At 38.3% G+C, this 24,851-nt stretch overlaps 1 protein-coding gene across 1 annotated transcript; it reads left to right on the top strand.

The window, feature by feature from the left end:
- The first annotated feature begins 287 nt into the window (after window positions 1-287).
- Window positions 288-1,019, top strand: LOC119524726 (olfactory receptor 2T33-like). The gene has a single exon (XM_037823401.1). It carries the CDS (start codon window positions 288-290, stop codon window positions 1,017-1,019), a length of 732 nt encoding a protein of 243 aa, XP_037679329.1.
- The last annotated feature ends 23,832 nt before the right edge of the window (window positions 1,020-24,851 follow it).

Raw genomic sequence — 24,851 nt, 5'->3', positions numbered from 1 at the left:
GGCATGAAGTTTGTTGGTAAACATATAACAAGTTTAATACTTAGTTTACAGTAAATGACTTTTACATTTGTATGTTCTTTGTGGTTTTCACCCTGTATTAAAGATATAAATGTAACTGATACATTGCTAACCTTGAGAATTCTAATAATACACTGAATGATATTTCCATAGAGTAGATTTGAAACTTATATAAAAAACCAAATATAAATTAAGTTATAATTCAGTATTGGTGTTTTTGTTTTCCTTACCTATTACCTTTCAGTTGAAGCAGTTGGATTTAATTGATGATGGGAAAGAATGAGACCACAGGAATGGATTTTATTCTCCTGGGACTCTTCCCCGGCATGAAATTCACTGACATCCTCATTGGTGTGATCACCTTCATCTGTGTTGCTGCCTTCACAGAGAATTCCACCCTGATTCTCCTCATCTTGTTGGATTCCCAGCTCCACATGCCCGTGTACTTCCTTCTCGGCCAGCTGTCCCTCATTGACTTGCTCCTCATCTCCACCACTGCCCCCAAGAAGATGGCCATTGACTTTTTCTCAGGAAAGAAAATAATTTCAAACACAGGCTGTGGGACACAGATGTTTTTCTTTCTGATGTTGGGGGGAGATGACTGCATTCTCCTGACTCTCATGTCCTGGGATGGCTATGTGGCCATCTGCTACCCACTGAGACACCCAGTCATCATATGCCAGAGGGTCTGCCTGATGATGGTCCTGGGGTCCTGGGCTGGGGGTGCCCTAGATGCTCTAGTCCAGACTGCATACACCATGCACTTACCTAAGTGTGGCCCCAAGGAGATAGAACACTTCTGTGAAATCCTGACTATTTTGAGTTCCTCCTGTGAGGGTACCTCTGCATTTAAGCTGACATTTCTTGTGACGGGAATGGTGATACTCCTTATTCCTTTTGTTATCATCTTTTCCTCCTACTCCCTCATCTTCTTCACTGTCCTCCACATGAATTCCCCCAAGGAGGGGAACAGAGCACTGGCCACCTCTCCTCCCACCTGATGGTCATGGGGCTCCATTATGGTCCAGCCATCTTCACCTACATGACTCCTGGCTCCTCACACAGCCCTGATCAGGACTAGGATGCATCAGTGTTCTTTTCAACCATCACCCCTACATTGAATGCCTTTAATTATAGCCTGAAAAACAAGGATGTTTAGGGGGCATTGAGGAAGATCTGGGAAAAGTGTCATTTCTAAAATTAAAACTTCCAATCTTTGAATTTCACCACATCTGATGAATGTTTTGTAATGTTTGACATATCAATATATACCTGTGATCTTTCAATTCTCTGTCCCTAAATATCTGTGGTCTAATATGATTTGATGGACTATGGTTTGTAGTCTATACAAATGTCACATACTTTTACTAAGTGAAATTAATGTTCATATATTTTAGTCAGAAATGATTTTAAATATTTCTCTTACATTAGTTTTTTAGCATTCTTTAAATATGTTTATTCTGAGTTTAAAACACTTTGGGAGCTGATGGGATGTATTGTTAGTAGTTTGTCTCTCCCAAGTGTATTTAAATTAAAAGGGCACTTAAAAATTCCTACACAAAAGATTAATAAAATATCCTAGCTTATAAATTATCAGATAATATACATTATTTCAGCTAACAATTATTTGACCATGAATTTTTACATTGGGAAACAGTATAATGGACAAATTTTTTTAAAATATTTTAATCTCAGCAGAATATAATATCAGAATTTAATAGCCAAATTAAAAAAGGAAAACTAAAAGACCTGTTATTAATTGTGAAATAGAGTATTATTAAAGAATAAAGTTTCTTTAGGTAGGTGGTAGATGCTAATGCCATTATGTCAACTAAAATAGGCAGGTTAAATACACGACTAATTTCAATACATAACATGAACTATTTGCATGAGATATCCTGCATTATGGATGATGACTTTTCTGTTCTTTATTTTTTTATATGGTAACTCTTCCTTTTTATCTACTCTGCATGCTATCCTAGAGGTTCTCTTCTGGGATCACAGAATACTTTACTTTGGAGAATAGGTCCTTTCCACATCTGCATGGATCTATTTAAAAATAAAAAATACAACACTCTACTAACCTCTGACCCCAGCTGTAGTCATCTAAATCAGGAATTGAGTTCATGAGCCTAATCTGGGAGTTTCCTGGAATTTCCCAACTGTGGGAATGGTGGCCCTCTCTTTCACCTCGATTGTAAGTAGCAAGAATGTGATTCCAGAAATATCAGTATATATGCACTTCCAAACAGAGGGGAAAAGAACATAACTATAGTCAAAGGTGTTGAAAGTAGCATGGAAATAGAAGTCAAATGAAAGACCATATGTGTGTGATTGATAAAAATTGACTTTAAGTATTGTTGCAATATCTGTCTCCAGTAGTAACATGGCTCTGTTGAGGTTTGATAACTGATATGAAACCCTTCTTGAGAGCTTTGCCAAAATGACTGACAATTTCAGGTGGGTGGATATTCCCTCACTCTGAGTTCTGTGGTGAAAATAATTTGAAATTAATATGGATGATGTCACATAAGGAGAAATAAATCATTGTTATTTAATCTTCTGAGATTTGAGGGTATGTTTGTTAGTGCATCATAACTTAGCCAATCTTCACTGTCGAAGGTGTAATGACACCTAATGCTGATAGGTGATTAGATAATATATTCTAGATATTGGTGTTGGAATAAAAAAGGACACAGAAATATGGAGTAAGTATACAGTGATTTAAATTCCATGAGAGGAAGTCTGAGTTTACTAACTGTCCTATTCCAGCACCTATAAAATTGCCTTGGACATAAAAGGAGTTAATTAATGTTTTTCAAATGAAAAACTAAAAGGCAGTTTCTACTTAAATCAAAAGGAGAAAAGAAACACAAATCATTTACACTCTGAGTCAGCACTTTAACTCCATTTAATCTGTCCTCAAAGGGCAGAACATTGTGATGATAGCAGACAATACTTGGAAATAGATTGACAGCCCATCAAAAGAAAAATACCCATAGCAAGGAACATTATACAGCCATTACAAATAACACATTAGAAAACTGCCAGTGTACCAGATTTCCATGAGTTGTGTTGAGTGAGTCAGAAAAGCAAAATAATGTTTATAATGCCATCCATTTTTGTAAGGCAAAGTAGGCCAAAACAAAGTCTCAAAAAAGTGGGCTAAAGTGATTTCAGGTTCATGGCAGCCCCTGGAAATTGGCATAAGCATATGCAGAAACTAAATCCTCTCTGCAATAAATCCCCTAAATCCTCAGTTAAGGCCACACTGGAACCTATACTCATAATTCCAGATCACCAAACATGCAAGAAAATTACTCTCAATGACTGAGAGTGAGCATTAAAAAGGTAAGCAAACTCAGATCCTCAAGGACTGTACATCTTGACACTGTGTCTATATATGCAGTGTTTGAAGAATTAAAAAGGTGGTAAATCAAATTTCTTTGTAGTTACTGACTCTGAGTAGCCTGAAACCACTAATACTAGTGGGAAATTAATAGAGAAGAGCTGGACATGGGTCAATGAACAAAAAGGACAATCTAGAACCCCCTGGCATTACTGTGTGTCTTTTAACATATGGCAAGCTTATGTGAGTAAGGCTTTTGCTTCAATTCCACTTTACAAAACTTTTCAAGTTTTTGTCAATTCTAAACCTGATATACATATGGATCCCATGCTGGCCATGAAAATGCAGCACTTATATCTCCCATAATAGAAAGTGTAAATAACACATGGCTCCATCTCTGAACCCATCACTGCATTCCTTGGAGGCCATACGTTGTGCATGTCAATTTAATCTAACGACTAAATGTGAAAGGGAAGCTATTTTTTCAGAGAAGTATTTTTGTGAGACCTAGGACTCCTCTAAAATGTGAATTTGGCTCTGAACTCCCCATCTCCCTAGACAAAACATTCTGAGCACTTCACTGCAGCCTGGGACTCTGTCTATCCCCCTTCCATTTCTCATTAAATTGATTTTTGCCTACATCATAGTCTACTTGCCTATTCTGGATCATTTCTCTTTTTTCCCCTTATTAGAGTCCAAACCCCCAATAAATCTGTTGCAAGTCTAATCATATCTTGTCTGTTTCTCAGAAGACCTGGATTAAAACAAGTGCTACCCTTAAGAATGCAGGATAATAAGATCTGGGAGACTGGGGTGAGCACCCTCACCAGCAGCTGAGTGACAAGGACATGCTAACTGGCAGTAGAGGCATGGAAGGACCCTCACATAAGGTGGTGGACTACCTGCTAAAGATTTTACTCATGGTGACCTGGAAAAAGATCTCAGCAAAAGGAGAACACCACTGAACATGTAATGATTCAGATACTTGAATTATATGTGGGGACCAATATTTATGAAGGAAGATGGCATATTTAGATGGTTACTGCTAAGTTTTATGATACCCTGAAGAAGGTTAATGAGCCACTGAAGGCTTCTTATAAACAGTTAATGGATAAGTGTGAGAACCACAGGGTCTTTGGTAGCTCACTGAGTCCTTTATATCCCAGTGGAAGAGAAGAATAACTAAACATGAGTCCAATGTCTTCATGAAGTCATGGAGCTCTAGTCTGTGTTAGAATGCTCAGTATGGGTAGATTTGTTGCTAATGTTAGGACCTAACCATGGAAAAAACCAAGAACATGGAATATGTAATGCAGGCATCTTAATGGATGACCTGGGGTATCTTGACTTTATGGAATTTCCAAAACCCTCAGCTCTTACAAAGAGGGCCCATCCTTCCTTAACATTGATGACCACTTCTACCATGGTAGAAAATGCTGTAGAGGACTCTTGCCTACAAACCAACAGATAAAAACCTGAAGTGATGTCCATCTCCTTGCTGCTAAGTCATACACAAAAGTTAAGACCCAGAATAACATGGGAAGATGTTAAATTTAACAGGGGAATGGTAAACACAAAGGAAGTATCAAAGAATATGATCATAGAGATGAAAAGTAGAGTATGGGTTAAAAGAAGTGGGGGAGGGGCAATGGGGAGTTAATAAGAAATGAGTGTAGGATTTCTGTTTGGGGTGAAGGGAGATTTCTAGTAATGGATGGTGGGAAGGTGATGGCATTGCAACATTGTGAACGTGATTAATCCCACTAAATGGAATGCTTGGGAGGGGTTGGAATGGGAATATTTATGCTGTAGATATGTTTCCACAATTGAAAAGAAAGATAGTCTAAATAGGTAATGACAATTACATGCCATAAATGATCCTGGATGAGATCTAAGAATAGAGGAGAAAAAGCTCAAAAGGACACAATTGGGACATAAGAAAAAAATTAAATATAGAATGTAAGCTTTATATCAATGTTAAATTTCTTGAACTTAACTACACCTAATGTGATTACATAAATGAATATTCTTGTTCATAGGAAATGTATATGTGAATTATATTATTTGTTCAAGGATGTGTGCAACTTGCTCTCATGTTCAGAAGACAGAGCAATAGATGATGGGTGATAGGGAGGGAGGGAGGGTGGGAAAGAAAGAAATGATAAAGTGACAAAATACTAAAGTTGGTAGATCTGGGTATCAATGGAGGGGGTTGGGGTGTGCTGGAGTTCTGTGTATGGGGTTTGTATTATTTTACCAACTGTTCCTGTAAGGTTGAATTCATTTCAAAATAAAAAAATACTCTAATAGGGAAGGAATGAGACCATCCATCATTCTTACGAATTAGACAGAATGTGCCAGTAAAGTCCAGGGACTTATCCTTCGGGTGAATTCAAGGGTGCTTTATTAAGGTGACCTGAATGCAAGACTGGATCAGCAAACATTTTTAAGCAGAATTTTGAACTGAGCAAGCACTTTCTCAGGATATGGGATTTAGAACCCAGTTAACTACCACATGTCAAACCAACATCTCAGCAGCTCTCAGAAGTCTAGGAAATATGATGGTCAAAGCTCAGCAAGGTAGAACTGACTTTCTCCAGAAGATGATAGTGAGAATTTAGCAATTTGTATATTACAGAAGTAAGAGTCTCATCACCTGGCCATGTTCTAGGGGAGGACCCAGAGCACACATCACTCACTGTGACCATCAGGAATGCATTGGTGAAAGGGGCCCCAGGCTCACTAGGAAGGTCAGTGGTGGCTTCCTCTGTGGACTAGGACTGATCATAGGAGAAGTACAAACATGGCTGCTCTCTTTAATATCCACAGGATGCTGGATCCATGCAGAAGCCAAAGGGCACTATTTGACTACCCGAATGAGTAGATTTGGACTTCCTTAACCCAGGCATCAAAGCCAAATATATCGCAACAGGACTTGATCCATAGGCAGTTGTGGAGACAACCAACAGGGCTTCAAATCCTAGGGGCTGACTCTGGAGTCTGGTGGCTGCAGGAGGCAGGTAGGTGGGTGTGCATGTTAACGTGGCCTTGTCCCTCCTCCCCCTCACTGTCCATCCTGAGCCCACAATGCTGCAGCACCAAACCTGGGAGGGCTTCAGCCTCATGGCCAAGAAGCTCTACCTCACAGACCCTATGAAGGCACGTGTGGTTCTCAAATATAGGCATTATGATGTGTGTCTGTGTATTAACAGAACAGATGATTTAGTTTGTTTGGTGTACAGAACAGACCAAGCTCAAGATGTAAAGAAGATTGAGAAATTCCACAGTCAAGAAATGTGACTTATGAGAGACATGGAAACTGAGTGAATGGTTTGAAATGAAGACTGTCATGTTTTCATGAAGTAAATAAATATTTTTTTGAATTTGAGGAAGTCTTGGGACAGAAAACACTTTATATAACTAAGTGGGAGATTCAAAAGCCAAGAGATAATTTTTTGTAGTTTTTGTTTGTTTACTTTAGAGGGCTAGGAATGTAGGTACTTTCAGTTAGAAAGCCTGTATTTATTTTTGGAAATTGAACATAACATTCATCTACCTTAGAAACTTTGTGCAGATTATTTGATGTTAGACAAAATATATAATTATTTCTTTGGTAAATTTGTATCAGTAATTTGTAAAAGAATTTAGAGAAGCCAATCTTCCTCCAATTTAGTTCATCTGTCTTTAAAAGAAAATTAAATGTAACCAATTTACTAGATGGATAATTCTTTTGGAGCATAAAAAATTGTACTGTTGATGACTAGTAAATATATAACATGGTAACTGGGATTAACTATGCATAGTAATAGACCAAATTAAAGAGATAGTGTAGTCTCAATAATATCTAAAGGTAACTATGAATTACAAGTATTCCTTAACTTAAATTTTCCAAATTTAAACTGTATTTTTGAATGTAAGGTATTTGTAGTATCCTTAACTCACTGAGTTATAATTTTTTGAAACCAGTTTTCAGTCCTCAAAAATAACTGCAATTACTTTGCATGCATTAACTGAATGATGGTCACTAATGTCTGAAATCATCATATTAGAGAAATATTTACTACATATATCCTATCTGGAATTTCTCAGAACAGCTAAGGATTATTTGAACTGTTAAATCTTTGCATACCTCTGTGACATCCCTGCCCATTATCTCTTTATTTAACCAGGTGTTAAGCATGACTCAAAACTGTTAAGTTTTCCAGTAACCTAGAAATATGATATTAGTTGATATTTGTTTTGTATTTGTAACCTGAGTTTTACCACCTAAATGTCATTTTCACATGTTGATTCCTCAAAAGTAAAATGAAAGCACTATACATTAAAATATTTTTGTTAGAAATTAGTCATGTTGAGCAACATTTTAGCATGGAAAATTCCATTGGCCTTTATGAATTTTGGAATGTTTCAAAGAGCAATAAAATACTATATGAATATAAAAAAAAAAATCTTAGGAGCTAAATAGGCATGAAGCAATAAAGACATTAGTTAACATCTGCAACCACAAAAGGACAAATGCAAGAGGTAGAGAATAAGTTGTAGACACTGTAGAAAGTCATAATCCCTTACACTTTTCCCAGTCATGAAGCAATGTTTAGATACAGAACACATTCTTTCAAGAAGTGGTTGGATCCTTAGGGCTAAAACACTGTGGCAAGTATATACTCTGGTCACCCCCTTAGACCTTCTCAAAATGGACCTAGAGGAATTTACTGGGGTGACTGTGCTCTGGAGGATAAGGGACACCCAGACACTTCATGTACTATTAGACACAGGGCTTTAGATGACATGGATATGCAGAGACCCAAAGCATCATCAAGTTGTCCAGGTAGAGTGGGAATTTGCATTGGGGAGTTAATGGCCAGATAAATGAGATCTTGTCTAAAATCTATTGTTATTCAGCCCACTGTGTCTATGGGCCCATTCGGAGGTCATTTCCACTCTCCCTTGTTCTGTAATTGGACCTGATACACTTGCCAGTTGGAACAGCTCCTAGATTGTGTCTTTGATCTGTGGCATGAAAGCTCTCATAGTGGAGAACACCAAGTAGAAACTATTAAAATTTAAAAAGGCTTGTTATTCTATTGCTAATACTTTGGTAAACTTAGGGTCATCCTACAAGGTTTTTAAGGTCAATGATCATAAAGATATGTGGGCAAAAGTATGCCACTCCTATGAGTAGATTGGATATAATTCAGGATAAATATGCTGAATCATTTAAAAGTACACAAAAATATCTGATGAAGTAATAGTATTCATTAACTTGCCATAAAAACTTGTAGGGAATTATCCCCAAAACAGATCCTGATTCAAACAAATATATACAGGGAGCTTATTTGCTGTGTAATCTCAGTGAGCAGAAGGGAGAGACTGGGGAGAGAAAAATAGGGAAAGAATAATAATAAGACAGCCAGAATATAATAAGTCACCCATAATAATAATATAATATAATAAGAATATAATAAAATAGTAAGACTATATTAAAAATAATATAATATAATATAATATAAATAATAATAAAATAGACATCCATAATAATAAAAAGACACACAGATCTTATTATGCAAAATACCAGAAATGGATTGACATTTATAAAGGGTTGCAAATTTAAAGTTCTAGGGCCATAAAAGCATCCACAAGAGGAAACCATAAAAGCATCAACAAGAGGATACCTTCACTGAAGAAAGGCTGATGGTGTCCAAACACCTCTGTCAGTGGGGAAGGCACATGACTGGAGTCTGCTGGTCCCTATTTCCAGCAGGATTCTGGTTTCAAAATGGCTTCTGCAAAATGTCTCTGGGCTTCTGTCTCTCTTAGCTTCTCTTTCTCAGCTCCTGTGCATCCTTGTTTGTTCTCTCAGAGTGTTACTCTCTAAGCAACTGTGGGTCCTCTATTAGCTTCTCCGGGGAAAACTCTGGGCTTCATCTCTTAGTTTAGCATCTCCAAGCATCTTTCTGTCTGCATCTCTAAGTGTCTGGACTGTGTCAGCCCCTGAGCTTGCTTAAGGACTTCAGTACACTAATCAAGACCCACCTGAAATGGTTGGGGCCACATCTCCATGGAAATAATCTAAATAAAAGTGTCATCCACAGTTGGGTGGCACATAGCTCCATGGAAACAACCTAATCAAAACATTTCATCCATAATAAATCCACACCCACCAGAGTGAGTTGAAACAACATAGTCTTTCCTGAGGTACACAACAGTCTCAAAGTGTCACAGGAAAGAAAAGAAATAGTTGCATTTATTTTCAGTGCTTATACAGATGGGCTTCATTTTTGCCTTCCCATGAGTCTGTGGACAATTTTTTCCCCAGATGTACTGGTTGGATATATTAAGTCTGTGCTGGTTTGAATGTATTATGTCTCCCTAAATGCCATTATCTTTAATGTAATCTTGTATGGGCAGAAGTATCAGTGTTAATCAGATTGTAACTCTTTGAGTGTTTCCATGGAGATGGGACCAACCCAACTGTGGGTGATGGCTTTGACTGGATAGTTTCCATGGAGGTGTGGCCTCACTCATTCAGCATGGGGCTTGATTAATTTACTAGAGCACTATATAAGCTCAGACAGAGGGAGAGAGCTTGCTACAGCAAAGAGGGACACTTTGAAGAAAGTACAGAAACTGAGAGAGGAGCTACAGATGAGAGACATTTTGGAGATGGTTGTTGAAAGCAGACTCTTACTCCAGAGAAGCTAAAGAGAGGACAAACACCCCAAGAGCAACTAAGAGTGACATTTTTGAGTAACTGCAGCCAAGAGAGGAATGTCCTGTGAGAAAGCCATTTTGAAACCAGAACTTTGGAGCAGACACCAGCCCATGCCTTCCTAGGTAACATAGGTTTTCCAGACATCATTGGCCTTCCTTCACTGAAGGTACCCAATCGCTGATTTGTTACCTTGGACACTCTACAGCCTTAAAACTGTAACTGTTCAACCAAATAAACCCCCTTTTATAAAAGCCAATCCATATCTTGTGTTCTGCATTCTGGCAGCATTAGCAAACTAGAACAATGTCCACCACAAAAAGCTGTGATTTTTAATCCATTCTTGTTGGGTGGAAAGATTTGATTGAATGTTTCCATGGAAATGTGACACACTCAACTGTGGGTGAGAACTCTGATTAAACAATTTCCATGGAAGTATGCTCCACCCATTCAGGGCAGGTCTTAATCAAATCACCAGAGTCCTGTGAGAGACCTCACAGATGGAAGGAGCTCAGAACAGCTGAGAGAGACCTTTTGGTGAGAGTCATTTTGAATGACAACCTGGGAACAAAGGAGAACAGACTCCAGCCATGTGTCTTCCCAGCTGAGAGGGACGTTCTGGATGCCATTGGCCATTCTTTAGTGAAAGTATCCTCTTGTTCATGCCTTAGTTTGGACAATTTAATGGCCTTAGAACTGTAGATTTGTAACTTAAATCCCCTTTATAAAAGGCAATTCATTTCTGATATTTTTCATAATGGCAGCATTAGGAAACTGGAATAGATTTTGGTAACAGAGTTGTGTGGTGCTGCTGAGTTTCCAAATACCAAATATGTTGGAATGACTTTTAAAATGGATAAGGGGAAAATTCTGGAAGAATTGTGAGGAGCTTGCTTCATGTAAAAGTGTGATTAGGAGAATCAAAATGGTGATATTTTCTGTATCTGTATTGCTAACTCACACCATGTACTATCAGTGCCATCTTGAATATCAGAATTGGTGCTTTAATCTAATCAGAGTTGAAAACCACTTGTAAAAGTGCATTTTAAGAGTGACATCATCAATGTGGCAACATAAACAGCTACTGAAAACTCTCCAGAGATTCAATGAAAAAAGGATGATTCTGAATTGTTTGAATTTCTGGAGGAAGATATAGACTGGATAAGGACCCAGCAGATGTCAAATTGAAGAAAGAGAAGAAATGCTAGGTAGGAATAGTCTGTCCCAGACAAGCTAATCCCATCCCAACCCACACATACACTTAGGCTTAGTGCAGGAAAGGCACAGAGTAGCAGATGAGGAATCTCTCACCAGGGACACTGATTTTAAAATCTATCACAGCAGTGAGACATATCCCACTGTTTAAAAACCTGGGGTACAGGAGAGAACAATTCAAGGCCCAGGTTAGTGAGGGGCAAAGAGACTGACAAATGTGGACATTGTGTTTCCAACCCTTGGTCTGAAACCCTTCACTACCTTTGAGGGAAGTAGCAGCTGGCAGCCACTTCCTTACCTTGTGGATATCTGGAGTACTGGAGCACCTGAGTATTGGCCACAGGTGTAGCACCACATCAAGCCAGATTTGAGCTGGCAAAGTGAAGGCATAGGAATTCTGCAATGTCAGCTCACCTTGCAGTTTCAGCTCACCACAGTGGCAGTCTGATTTTGGGAGAAGACTGTGGAAAAGCCAGTCTGACAACTGGCCAGCAAGAGAAAGCAAGAAATATGGAGATCAAAAAAGTCCCAAGGCAAAAATGAGAAAACAACCTCCAGAATAAATTAATAAAGAAAATTGGATGCCTAGATAGCAAAAATTAATGAGCCACACAAGGAAACTTGAAGATATGACCCAGTCAAAGGAACAAAATTTCAACTCTGAGATTCAAGAGTTGAAACAACTAATTCATCAAATCTTCTTATTCAAATCAATGAGTTGAAAGGAAATGTGACAAAAGAGATGAAGTATATAAAGAGGAAACTGGGTGCCCATAAAGAAGAATTCAAAAGCTTGAAAAAATAAATGGCAGAATTTATAGGAATGACACACACACTAGAAGACATGAAAAAGACAATGGAAGCAAACAACAGACTTGGAGGGGCAGAAAAATGATTACTGAACTAGGTGAGAGGACATCTGGAATACTACACACAAAAGAAGAGATAGAGAAAAGAATGGAAAAAATATGAACAGGGTCTCAGAGAAACAAATGACAACATGAAGCACATGAAAATGCATGTTTTAGATGTCCCAGAAAGAGAAGACAAAATGGGCAAAAAGTCTAATAGAGGAAATAATCAATGAAAATTTCCAAACTCTTATGAAATACATAAAATTTACAGGTCTAAGTGAAGCATACCCCAACGATGATCCAAAGAGACCCACTCCAAGGCACTTACTAATTAGATTCCAAATGTCAAAGACAGAGTGAATTCTGAAAGCAACAAGAGGAAATCAATCAATCACATACAAAGGAAGCTCAATAAGACTAAGCATGGATTTCTCAGTAGAAACCATGGAGGCAAGAAGAAAGTGTATGATATATTGAAGGTACTGAAAGAGAAAAACTATGGACCAAGAGCCTGCCTATATCCAGCAAAACTGTCCTTCAACAATGAGGGAGAGTTTAAAATATTTACAGATAGCTATTCACAAAATATTGGCTAGTCAAAAAATAGATTATAAAAACTATCATTCTGTTGGATAATTTTGTTTCCTTCACTTCAAACTTTATCCTGTATGTATTCACTTAACAGAAACACACATACCGCTAATATACATGTGTACATATAAATGCATATATTCATGTTGTGTTAATATTTATACTTAATGCCTACATGCAGAAACACAATCCTGATTGGAGGTATGTATTCCAAAATTTGAAAGTAATTAATTCTGAGAAGGTTATAGAATTTTGAATTATGATTATGTATCCTAAATATATAATTATCCAGTTAGTTTGGAAAGCAGATTAATTAAAATGAAATAACTGCACTTCAAAATAAAGATGTGGCCCTTGTGAATTATTTCCTTGACCATGCCATTTGTTGGCTAAATCTTCTTGTGATTCCCACATTTGCATGTTATTGAATACAATAGTATCCTTTATCTGTCATTTTGATTCCTAATTTGAGAGCAAGTGATTTTCAGGATTTTAAATTAAAGTTTACCTAAGTATTCTATTATTTTTTCAAACCTATCTGTGCAAGACTTGGCTAAAACATACTGTTACAATTCTAAAGTCTTCTGGCTGCAATTTGAGGACTGACACCCATACTTATCACATTCCTCAGAGCCTGTTCTGCAGGCTGTTGATGATGGGGTTCAACATGGGGGTGAGGGAGTTGTAGAAAAGGGATACAGCCTGGTTTTGCTGTGATGAATACAGTTTTGGAGGTATTATAAGGAGAAAGACACCTGATCCCAAATAGAGGCTTACAACTGTGAGGTGGGAGGAGCAGGTGGCCAAAGCTTTGTTCCATCCTTCAGGTGAATGCATATGAAAGACACACAAGAAAATGAGGCTGTAGGTGGTCAGAATAATCCCAAAGGGGATGAGGATGAACACAATTCCTGTAACAAACATAATCATCTCATATGTAGAGTGTATTAGTTAGGGTTCTCCTTGGAAACAGAATCAATGAGAGATGTCTCTTATTATCAAATTGTAAAAGTGACTCACGCAACTGTGGGAGCGCACGAGTCCAAATTCTGCAGAGCCGTCAACAAGCTGTCAACTCCAAGGAAGACGTCCGATGAACTCCTCCGGAAACGAACCGACAACTTTGACGAACTCCTCAGGAAACGAACCGGCAACTTTGAAGAACTCCTCAGGAAACGAACTGACAACTTTGAAGAACTCCTCAGGAAACGAACCGGCAACTTTGAAGAACTTCTCAGGAAACGAACCGACAACTTCGACAAGCTCCCCAGGAAAAGCTTCACTGAGCAGCTGAAGAAGAAGTGAAGGTTCTCTAACCGTCCAGCTTATGAGCCTCCAACTGATCACCCGGACCAAATCCAGCCAATTGCATTCTCTCACTGTGGAAGCACGCCCCTTGATGATCAGTCAGCTGCAGTCAATTGACTGATGATCCGACAAACCAACCAGCCTCAAATAGCCTCACAGCAATCGTCAGGCCAGTGCCCGCTTGACCAGACAGCTAGGCCACCTAGCCAAGTTGACACATGAACCCAACCATCACATAGAGGTATCCTCACAGGAGAGTATCAGGATAGCTGAGACCTCACAGAAGTGGTGAATCTCCCTGGAGTCGCAGAGTGGAAAGTGCATGGTATACACAGTGTGGACCAAGGAATTTAGGAACACAAGCACCCAGGAGAGAGTAGACATCTGCAGGCAGACTCTGGAATTCATGATGACCGAGTACCTCAGTGGGCTGCAGATGGCAACATAGCAATCATAGGACATCAGAGTCAAGAGGAGACATTCAGAACCTGCCATGGCAACATACACCAGCATCTGTATTCAACAGCCAATCTTTGAGATGGTTCTCCTCTGCACCCAGAAGTCAATGACCATCTTAGGAATGGTGTTCGAGATGAGAACTAAATCCATGGCAGAAAGATGGCTGAGGAGCAAGTACATGGGAATGTGGAGTTGGGACTCCATCCAAATTAGTAGGATCAGGATGGAGTTTCCAGGGAGGGCAATGATGTAGCTCAGGAAAATGATGGAGATAAGGAAGCTGACATATCTCATATCAGGAAAGAGTCCAAGGATAATGAGATCTGTGGTTGATGTGTCATTTCCTCTTTTCATGCTGATGTGAGTGTTGAGACAGTCTAGGAAACCAGTTAGAGTGTGAAGGATGGACATTTATTATTGGATATTCTTCTTAGATACATTTGTCAAAGCCTACTGCATTTCTATGTCAAACCCAAGTATTAGACTAGATACATTTCTTTAGTATTTTAATAGTATAGTGCATTACAAAGGTCAAGGATTTCAGTCATAGAGTATCAAGTTTCAATGTAAACTAGCCCTGTGTCCTGAGCAAATTATTTAGTTTTTATGCACCTCAGTTTTTATCTTTAAAATGATGGTAATAATAATGTTCTCATATTTAGACAGCACATTGACTATGGCATGGTGAGTCAAAATAAACATTATATAACTTCACCTACTCTTCAATCTCTTTGTTTCTCTCATAATTAATGTAACCTATCATTTTTCTATTCCAATTTAGTCTGTGAATCCTCTGAAGTTAGGATAAAATTATACTCATTTGCATTCTTCAAGGGCCCATATGAAATCTTGCCTTACACATTATAGACGTTCAATAAATATTTGCTGAATATTTTCATTTCACAAATCTATCATTGCTTAGAGAAATATAATGAATGGATATTCTTAAAAATAAAATTATTTATATTTTTCTATAGCCCTGTAAAATAATTCACTGGTTAAATTTTTATTATATATATCTATTATTATTTTTTCTCCACATTTGACCAATTTATGCAGTAGAATTCCTCACTGTTTACAAACATTTATAAGTGTCAAAAACTGTGACTACCTTAATTTCCTACATGCAATAAATCTGATTCTTGTATGGACAAAATCGCTTGATTAATTATTTCAGGTTTAATTTGAATTAAGACAAATATGAGTCAACCAATCCTAGTGCTCTTATGTTTCTAAGCAAAATATAGTAATTACTCCATCAGTATGCTACCATTCAATAGTTTTTCATGCCCAGTTTCTTCTTTGAAATGATCTTACCTTCTACCATGTCCGATGCATATTATGGCTTTTCAACAAAGGTGTTCATTGCATGGCTAATATGCTTGTGTAGAACTTATTATATTCCAAGCCTTCTTCTCTTAACTGAGGAATTCCTGATTTGATTGTGAATTTGTATTTTCAATATTTTGGAGGCTAAATACTCATTTATGGAGTAGAAATTAATGTAGAAATACACATGCAGACACCCAAGAACCAAAAGAATTATGGGTCTGTCTTAAGGGAATTCAGTCCCTTGACTTTAATTATTATGAATTTATGGAACAATTACTTTTAATTTGCTCCTCTCCCAAAGGAGATAGCTCTTAGTTTATCTCATGGGATACTTGGAGAAAACTGAACTTTTTCCCCATTGGTTTTCTTGACTCATTTCCCACACTCATCTCTCTCTGGAACTAAATAATTTCCCTTTCAGTAGAAACCAAAATACATAGTATTCGTCTCAAAACTTTCCTTACTTTATCAAATAATGCATGTATGTAAGTACTTATTTTAATGTTATGAAGTAAACCAATAATCTTTATGATCTAGAGTATTTTGTTTTGTTTTTTTTTAATCTTCATTTTATTGAGATATATTCACATACCACGCAGTCATACAAAACAAATCGTACTTTCGATTGTTTACAGTACCATTACATAGTGGTACATTCATCACCCAAATCAATCCCTGACACCTTCATTAGCACACACACAAAAATAACAACAATAATAATTAGAGTGAAAAAGAGCAATTGAAGTAAAAAAGAACACAGGGTAACTTTGTCTGTTTGTTTCCTTCCCCTATTTTTCTACTCATCCATCCATAAACTAGACAAAGTGGAGTGTGGTCCTTATGGCTTTCCCAATCCCATTGTCACCCCTCATAAGCTACATTTTTATACAACTGTCTTTGAGATTCATGGGTTCTGGGTTGCAGTTTGATAGTTTCAGGTATCCACCACCAGCTACCCCAATTCTTTAGAACCTAAAAAGGGTTGTCTAAAGTGTGCATAAGAGTGCCCACCAGAGTGACCTCTTGGCTCCTTTTGGAATCTCTCTGCCACTGAAGCTTATTTCATTTCCTTTCACATCCCCCTTTTGGTCAAGAAGATGTTCTCCGTCCCACGATGCCAGGTCTACATTCCTCCCCGGGAGTCATATTCCACGTTGTCAGGGAGATTCACTGCCCTGGGTGTCTGATCCCATGTAGGGGGGAGGGCAGTGATTTCACCTTTCAAGTTGGCTTAGCTAGAGAGACAGGGCCACATCTGAGCAACAAAGAGGCATTCGGGAGGAGGCTCTTAGGCACAACCATAGGGAGGCCTAGCCTCTCCTTTGCAGCAACCGTCTTCCCAAGGGTAAAACCTGTGGTAGAGGGCTCAACCCATCAAACCACCAGTCCCCTATGTCTGTGGTCATGTTAGCAACCATGGAGGTGGGGTAGGCGAATACCCCTGCATTCTCCACAGGCTCCTCAAGGGGGCACTACATCTTTTTTTTTCCTTGTTTTTCTCTTTTTTTCTTTTTTTTTTTTTAACTTTCCCTTCTTTTGTAAATCAACTGTATGAAAAAAAAGTTAAAAAGAAAACAAACATACAATAAAAGAACATTTCAAAGAGACCATAACAAGGGAGTAAGAAAAAGACAACTAACCTAAGATAACTGCTTAACTTCCAACATGTTCCTACTTTACCCCAAGAAAGTTACCTAATATAGCAACATTTCTGTGAACTTGCTCCTACTATATCCATCAGAAATTAACAGACCATAGTCATTCCTGGGCATCCCCAGAACGTTAAATAGCTTATCTGTTCTTCTTGGATTATTGTTCCCCCTTCCTTAATTGCTCTCTATTGCTAGTTCCCCTACATTCTACATTATAAACCATTTGTTTTACATTTTTCAAAGTTCACATTAGTGGTAGCATATAATATTTCTCTTTTTTGTGCCTGGCTTATTTCGCTCAGCATTATGTCTTCAAGGTTCATCCATGTTGTCATATGTTTCACGAGATCGTTCCTTCTTACTGCCGCGTAGTATTCCATCGTGTGTATATACCACATTTTATTTATCCACTCATCTGTTGAAGGACATTTGGGTTGTTTCCATCTCTTGGCAATTGTGAATAATGCTGCTATGAACATTGGCGTGCAGATATCTGTTCGTGTCACTGCTTTCCGATCTTCCGGGTATATACCGAGAAGTGCAATCGCTGGATCGAATGGTAACTCTATATCTAGTTTTCTAAGGAACTGCCAGACTGACTTCCAGAGTGGCTGAACCATTATACAGTCCCACCAACAATGAATAAGAGTTCCAATTTCTCCACATCCCCTCCAGCATTTGTAGTTTCCTGTTTGTTTAATGGCAGCCATTCTAACCGGTGTTAGATGGTATCTCATTGTGGTCTTAATTTGCATCTCTCTAATAGCTAGTGAAGCTGAACATTTTTTCATGTGTTTCTTGGCCATTTGTATTTCCTCTTCAGAGAACTGTCTTTTCATATCTTTTGCCCATTTTATAATTGGGCCGACTGTACTATTGTCATTGAGTTGTAGGATTTCTTTGTACATGAAAGATATCAGTCTTTTGTCAGATACATGGTTTCCAAAATTTTTTCCCATTGAGTTGGCTGCCTCTTTACCTTTTTGAGAAATTCCTTTGAGGTGCAGACACGTCTAAGCTTGAGGAGTTCCCATTTATCTATTTTCTCCTTTGTTGCTTGTGCTTTGGGTGTAAAGTCTAGGAACTGGCCGCCTAATACAAGGTCTTGAAGATGTTTTCCTACATTATCTTCTAGGAGTTTTATGGTACTTTCTTTTATATTGAGATCTTTGGTCCATTTTGAGTTAATTTTTGTGTAGGGGGTGAGGTAGGGGTCCTCTTTCATTCTTTTGGATATGGATATCCAACTCTCCCAGCCCCATTTGTTGAAAAGACCATTATGGCTCAGTTCAGTGACTTTGGGGGCCTTATCAAAGATCAGTCAGCCATAGATCTGAGGGTCTATCTCTGAATTCTCAATTCGATTCCATTGATCTATATGTCTATCTTTGTGCCAGTACCATGCTGTTTTGGCAACTGTGGCTTTATAATAAGCTTCAAAGTCAGGGAGTGTAAGTCCTCCCACTTCGTTTTTCTTTTTTTAGAGTGTCTTTAGCAATTCGAGGCATCTTCCCTTTCCAGATAAATTTGATAACTAGCTTTTCCAAGTCTGCAAAGTAGGTTGTTGGAATTTTGATTGGGATTGCATTGAATCTGCAGATGAGTTTGGGTAGAATTGACATCTTAATGACATTTAGCCTTCCTATCCATGAACATGGAATATTTTTCCATCTTTTAAGGTCTCCTTCTATTTCTTTTAGTAGAGTTATGTAGTTTTCTTTGTATAGGTCTTTTACATCTTTGGTTAAGTTTATTCCTAGGTCCTTGATTTTTTTAGTTGCTATTGAAAATGGTATCTTTTTCTTGAGTGTCTCTTCAGTTTGTTCATTTCTAGCATATAGAAACATTAATGACTTATGTGCATTAACCTTGTATCCCACTACTTTGCTAAATTTGTTTATTAGCTCTAGTAGCTGTATCGTCGATTTCTCAGGGTTTTCTAGATATAAGATCATATCATCTGCAAACAATGACAGTTTTACTTCTTCTTTTTCAATTTGGATACATTTTATTTCTTTGTCTTGCCAGATTGCCCTGGCTAGCACTTCCAGCACAATGTTGAATAACAGTGGTGACAGCGGGCATCCTTGTCTTGTTCCTGATCTTAGAGGGAAGGCTTTCAGTCTCTCACCATTGAGTATTATGCTGGCTGTGGGTTTTTCATATATGCTCTTTATCATGTTGAGGAAGTTTCCTTCAATTCCTACCTTTTGAAGTGTTTTTATCAAAAAGGGATGTTGGATTTTGTCAAATGCTTTTTCAGCATCTATTGAGATGATCAATTGATTTTTCCCTTTTGACTTGTTAATGTGTTGTAATACATTGATTGATTTTCTTATGTTGAACCATCCTTGCATGCCTGGAATAAACCCCACTTGGTCATGCTGTATGATTTTTTTAATGTGTCTTTGGATTCGATTTGCAAGTATTTTGTTGAGGATTTTTGCATCTATATTCATTAGGGAGATTGGCCGGTAGTTTTCCTTTTTTGTAGCATCTTTGCCTGGTTTTGGTATTAGATTGATGTTAGCTTCATAAAATGAGTTAGGTAGTGTTCCATTTTCCTCAATGTTTTGAAAGAGTTTGAGTAAGATTGGTGTCAGTTCTTTCTGGAAAGTTTGGTAGAATTCCCCTGTGAAGCCATCTGGCCCTGGGCATTTATTTGTGGGAAGATTTTTGATGACTGATTGGATCTCTTTGCTTGTGATGGGTTGGTTGAGGTCTTCTATATCTTCTCTGGTCAGTCTAGGTTGTTCATATGTTTCCAGGAAATTTTCCGTTTCCTCTACATTATCCAGTTTGTTGCCATACAGTTGTTCATAGTATCCTCTTATAATTTTTTAAATTTCTTCAGGATCTGCAGTTATGTCACCTTTTTCATTCATTATTTTGTTTATATGGGTCTTCTCTCTTTTTGATTTTGTCAGTCTAGCTAAGGGCTTGTCAATCTTGTTGATCTTCTCAAAGAACCAACTTTTGGTGATATTTATCCTCTCTATTGTTGTTTTGTTCTCTATGTCATTTATTTCTGCTTTAATCCTTGTTATTTATTTTCTTGTACTTGGTTTAGGATTGGTTTGCTGTTCATTTTCTAGCTTCTTCAGTTGATCCATTAGTTCTTTGATTTTGGCTCTTTCTTCCTTTTTAATATATGCGTTTCGTGCTATAAATTTCCCCCTTAGCACTGCTTTTGCTGCATCCCATAGGTTTTGGTATGTTGTGTTCTCATTTTCATTTGTCTCTATATATTTAGCAATTTCTCTTGCTATTTCTTCTTTAACCCACTGATTGTTTAGGAGTGTGTTGTTTAACCTCCAGGTATTTGTGAATTTTCTAAGTCTCTGATGGTTATTGACTTCTAATTGTATTCCATTGTGGTCAGAGAATGTGCTTTGAATAATTTCAATCTTTTTAAATTTATTGAGGCTTGTTTTATGTCCCAGCATATGATCTATTCTGGAGAAAGTTCCATGAGCACTAGAAAAGTATGTGTATCCTCGTGATTTGGGACATAATGTCCTGTATATGTCTGTTAAATCTAATTCATTTATCAGATTGTTTAGGTTTTCAATTTCCTTATTGGTCTTCTGTCTGGTTGATCTATCTATAGGAGAGAGTGATGTGTTGAAGTCTCCCACAATTATTGTGGAAACATCAATTGCTTCCTTTAGTTTTGCCAGTGTTTCTCTCATGTATTTTGTGGCACCTTGATTGGGTGCATAGACATTTACAATTTTTATTTCTTCTTGCTGAATTGCCCCTTTTATTAGTATGTAGTGGCCTTCTTTGTCTCTCAAAACATCCCTGCATTTGAAGTCTATTTTATCTGAGATTAATATTGCTACACCTGCTTTCTTTTGGCTGTAGCTTGCATGAAATATTTTTTTCCATCCTTTCACTTTCAGTTTCTTTGTGTCCCTGTGTCTAAGATGAGTCTCTTGTATGCAACATATTGATGGTTCATTTTTTTTGATCCATTCTGCGAATCTATATCTTTTAATTGGGGAGTTTAATCCATTTACATTCAACGTTATAACCGTGAAGGCATTTCTTGAATCGGCCATCTTATCCTTTGGTTTATGTTTGTCATATTTTTCCCCTCTGTCTATTAATATCCTTTATTGTACCCATACCGAATCTCTTTAGTACTGAAGCTTTCTCCAAGTCTCTCTGTCCTTTCTTTGTTTCTCTGTCTGTAGGGCTCCCTTTAGTATCTCCAGTAGGGCAGGTCTCTTGTTAGCAAATTCTCTCAGCATTTGTTTGTCTGTGAAAAATTTAAGCTCTCCCTCAAATTTGATGGAGAGCTTTGCTGGATAAAGTATTCTTGGCTGGAAATTTTTCTCACTCAGAATTTTAAATATATCGTGCCACTGCCTTCTCGCCTCCATGGTGGCTGCTGAGTAGTCACTACTTAGTCTTATGCTGTTTCCTTTGTATGTGGTGAATTGCTTTTCTCTTGCTGCTTTCAGAACTTGCTCCTTCTCTTCTGTGTTTGACAGTGTGATCAGTATATGTCTCGGAGTGGGTTTATTTGGATTTATTCTATTTGGGGTTCGCTGAGCATTTATGATTTGTGTATTTATGTTGTTTAGAAGATTTAGGAAGTTTTCCCCAACAATTTCTTTGAATACTCTTCCTAGACCTTTACCCTTTTCTTCCCCTTCTGGGACACCAATGAGTCTTATATTTGGACATTTCATATTATCTATCATATCCCTGAGGTCCATTTTGATTTTTTCAATTTTTTTCCCCATTCTTTCTTTTATGCTTTCATTTTCCATTCTGTCATCTTCCAGGTCACTGATTCGTTGTTCAACTTCCTCTAGTCTTGTACTATGAGTGTCCAGAATCTTTTTAATGTGGTCAACAGTTTCTTTAATTTCCATAAGATCATCCATTTTTTTATTTAGTCTTGCAATGTCTTCTTTATGCTCTTCTAGGGTCTTCTTGATTTCCTTTGTCTCCCGTACTATGGTCTCATTGTTCATCTTAAGTGCTTTGAGTAGCTGCTCTAGGTGCTGTGTCTCTTCGTATCTTTTGATTTGGGTGCTTGGGCTTGGGTTATCCATATCATCTGGTTTTTTCATATGCTTTATAATTTTCTGTTGTTTTTGGCCTCGTGGCATTTGCTGAACTTGATAGGGTTCTTTTAGGATTTGTAGACCAATTGAAGTCCTTATCTCTAATTTATCAGATCTACAGCTTCGTGGAGCACACTTTGTCTAACTAACCAGCAGGTGGCGTCCACGAGCCACCTGTTCTCCACAAGCCAGTTCTCCCCTGCTTAGCCTTTTTGGTGAGTGGGGGAGTGAGTCTTGTGGGGTCCAATTGGTGTACCAAGCTTGCGTGTGTAGTTGGTGTTGCCTGCCCTGTATATGGGGAGTGTTTCTGGGCAGTCAGGGAGGGGGGGTGGCTCTAACAATCAAATCTCCCTGGTGATCCTAGAGTTTTAAAGCTGCTGCAATAGTCTAATCCTTCAGTTCAGTCCTGCCACAGTTTGTCTCTGCCACTGACCCACAAGTCCTTGGTATTGGCGTATGGCTCCTGAGACTTGCAAGTGGGCCCCTCTTCCAGGCCGTGCACCCCGGGTCCTCTGTTGAGGGATGACTGTGCTATGTCACAGGTGAGTGCCGTCCCCCCAGGGCAGTTCTGGGCTGCTGGGCTGTGTAGGGAGGCTCCAAGTCTGCTGAAATGATGGCTGAATGGGGCTTTGTTAATTCACATTGCTCTACCTTCCCAACTCTGGGACAATCAGCTGAGGTTGCAGGGAAGGCTAATGTCCACACCCAGTTTTGTGGTGTGTGCCTGTTATTTGAAGCACTTCCGTCACACTGGGTTGTCTGGGGCAGTTCTGGGCTATGGGGCTGGATGGGCAGGAGTGTTTCCTGTCCACGAGGATGATGGCTGTGAGCGGACACCCCCCTTTCTTGGGAAGTTGTGGTGTTTAGTGAATTTTCTCAGCCACCGGATTATTGCGTTTAGTCTCAGAGCTCTCCTAGTTCTGCTCTTGACTTGACCTGCCCAAATTGTAAGTCTTTGAAGCTTTCTGTATTGGGTTTCTTAGAGTAATTGTTTTAGAAAAAGAAAAAAGGATTAAAAAAAAAAAAAAGGGCCCTCCTCAGAGATCTAATGGGTTATTGAAATGCTAAGAGACAAAGCAACCAGGGCCATTAAGGAAAGGTCCACAGGGCAGAGAGATCAGCTTTGCTTCGGGATTTGCATATGCGCCTCAGGGCCTGAGCTCCGGCCTGAGCTCTCTGCCCTTCCCCTTTCTATGTTCACCAGAACTCCAAAAATCCTCTGCTTTTATTTTGGAGTTTTTCATGTTGTTTTTTTTCTATGCCTGTCTCCTCTCTGCTGGGCTGGCTGCTCTCAGATTCTCTGGTGTCTGGTCTCCGTCTATCTATGGTTGGAGTTTGGATCAGCAGAATGAGTTTCCAATAAGGGCTGCCACTGCAGTTCTCCCTTCTCCTTCCCGGAGCTGACAGCCCCTCCTCCCACAGGACTGAGCCTGGCAGGGAGGGGCGTGGGTCCCCTGGCCGCAAAAACATACAGATTTCACTGATCTCAGCAGTTCCACATTTTCATGAGTGTTGTATGAAGTATGCCCAAAGTCAGATTGCTCTGTGGTGTCCAGTCCACGCAGTTCCTGGCTTTCTACCTACTTTCCTGGAGGAGTAACTAAAACATACAGCTCACCAGTCTGCCATCTTGCCCCACCCCTCTAGAGTATTTTGTTTTTACATCATTTACCTTAGTGATGAGGAGAGGGAAATGAAGAACTTCATCTCTCTTGAATATTTACAAACTTCTTTTTACATTACTTATTAAATTTCATGTCACTGTCATGGACTTTTCTTGGATACTAATGTTTTGGAATTAAAAATCACAGAAATAATGTTGTTATTCCCCATTATATGGGGAAATGTTAGGATTTGAAATATTAAGATTTCTCAGAAAGTGGTCTTTGCCTTGAAATACGTGAAAATTCATGTGAGTAATAGAGTCAAATGAGAGATAACTAAGCCCACAGAGTGATAATTACAGAAAGACCAAATTTACCCTCAAAATAAATAAGAATATTTGTAAATGGAATATTTCAAATGACAAGTATATATCCTTATGTTTACTGCCTTTTTAATGGAAATGTCTGATTATAAGTCAAAATAGAGAAATTGAATATTAAAGGTGATGATTTCAATATTTACTCAGTAGTGGAAGAAGATGAATTTTGAGGAGTCTTCTAACATCCATTAGGAAAAAATGATTTGTCCCCACTGAGTAGATGATTCTGTTGAATTTACCTGCTGAGATAATATAAAGCAGTAACAAAATAACACTTATTGAGAAACTCACATCTGCTC

The sequence above is a fragment of the Choloepus didactylus genome, assembly GCF_015220235.1.
Source record: "Choloepus didactylus isolate mChoDid1 chromosome 11 unlocalized genomic scaffold, mChoDid1.pri SUPER_11_unloc5, whole genome shotgun sequence".
Taxonomy (NCBI): Eukaryota; Metazoa; Chordata; class Mammalia; order Pilosa; family Megalonychidae; genus Choloepus; species Choloepus didactylus.
This window is presented reverse-complemented; position numbering and strand designations above follow the sequence as displayed.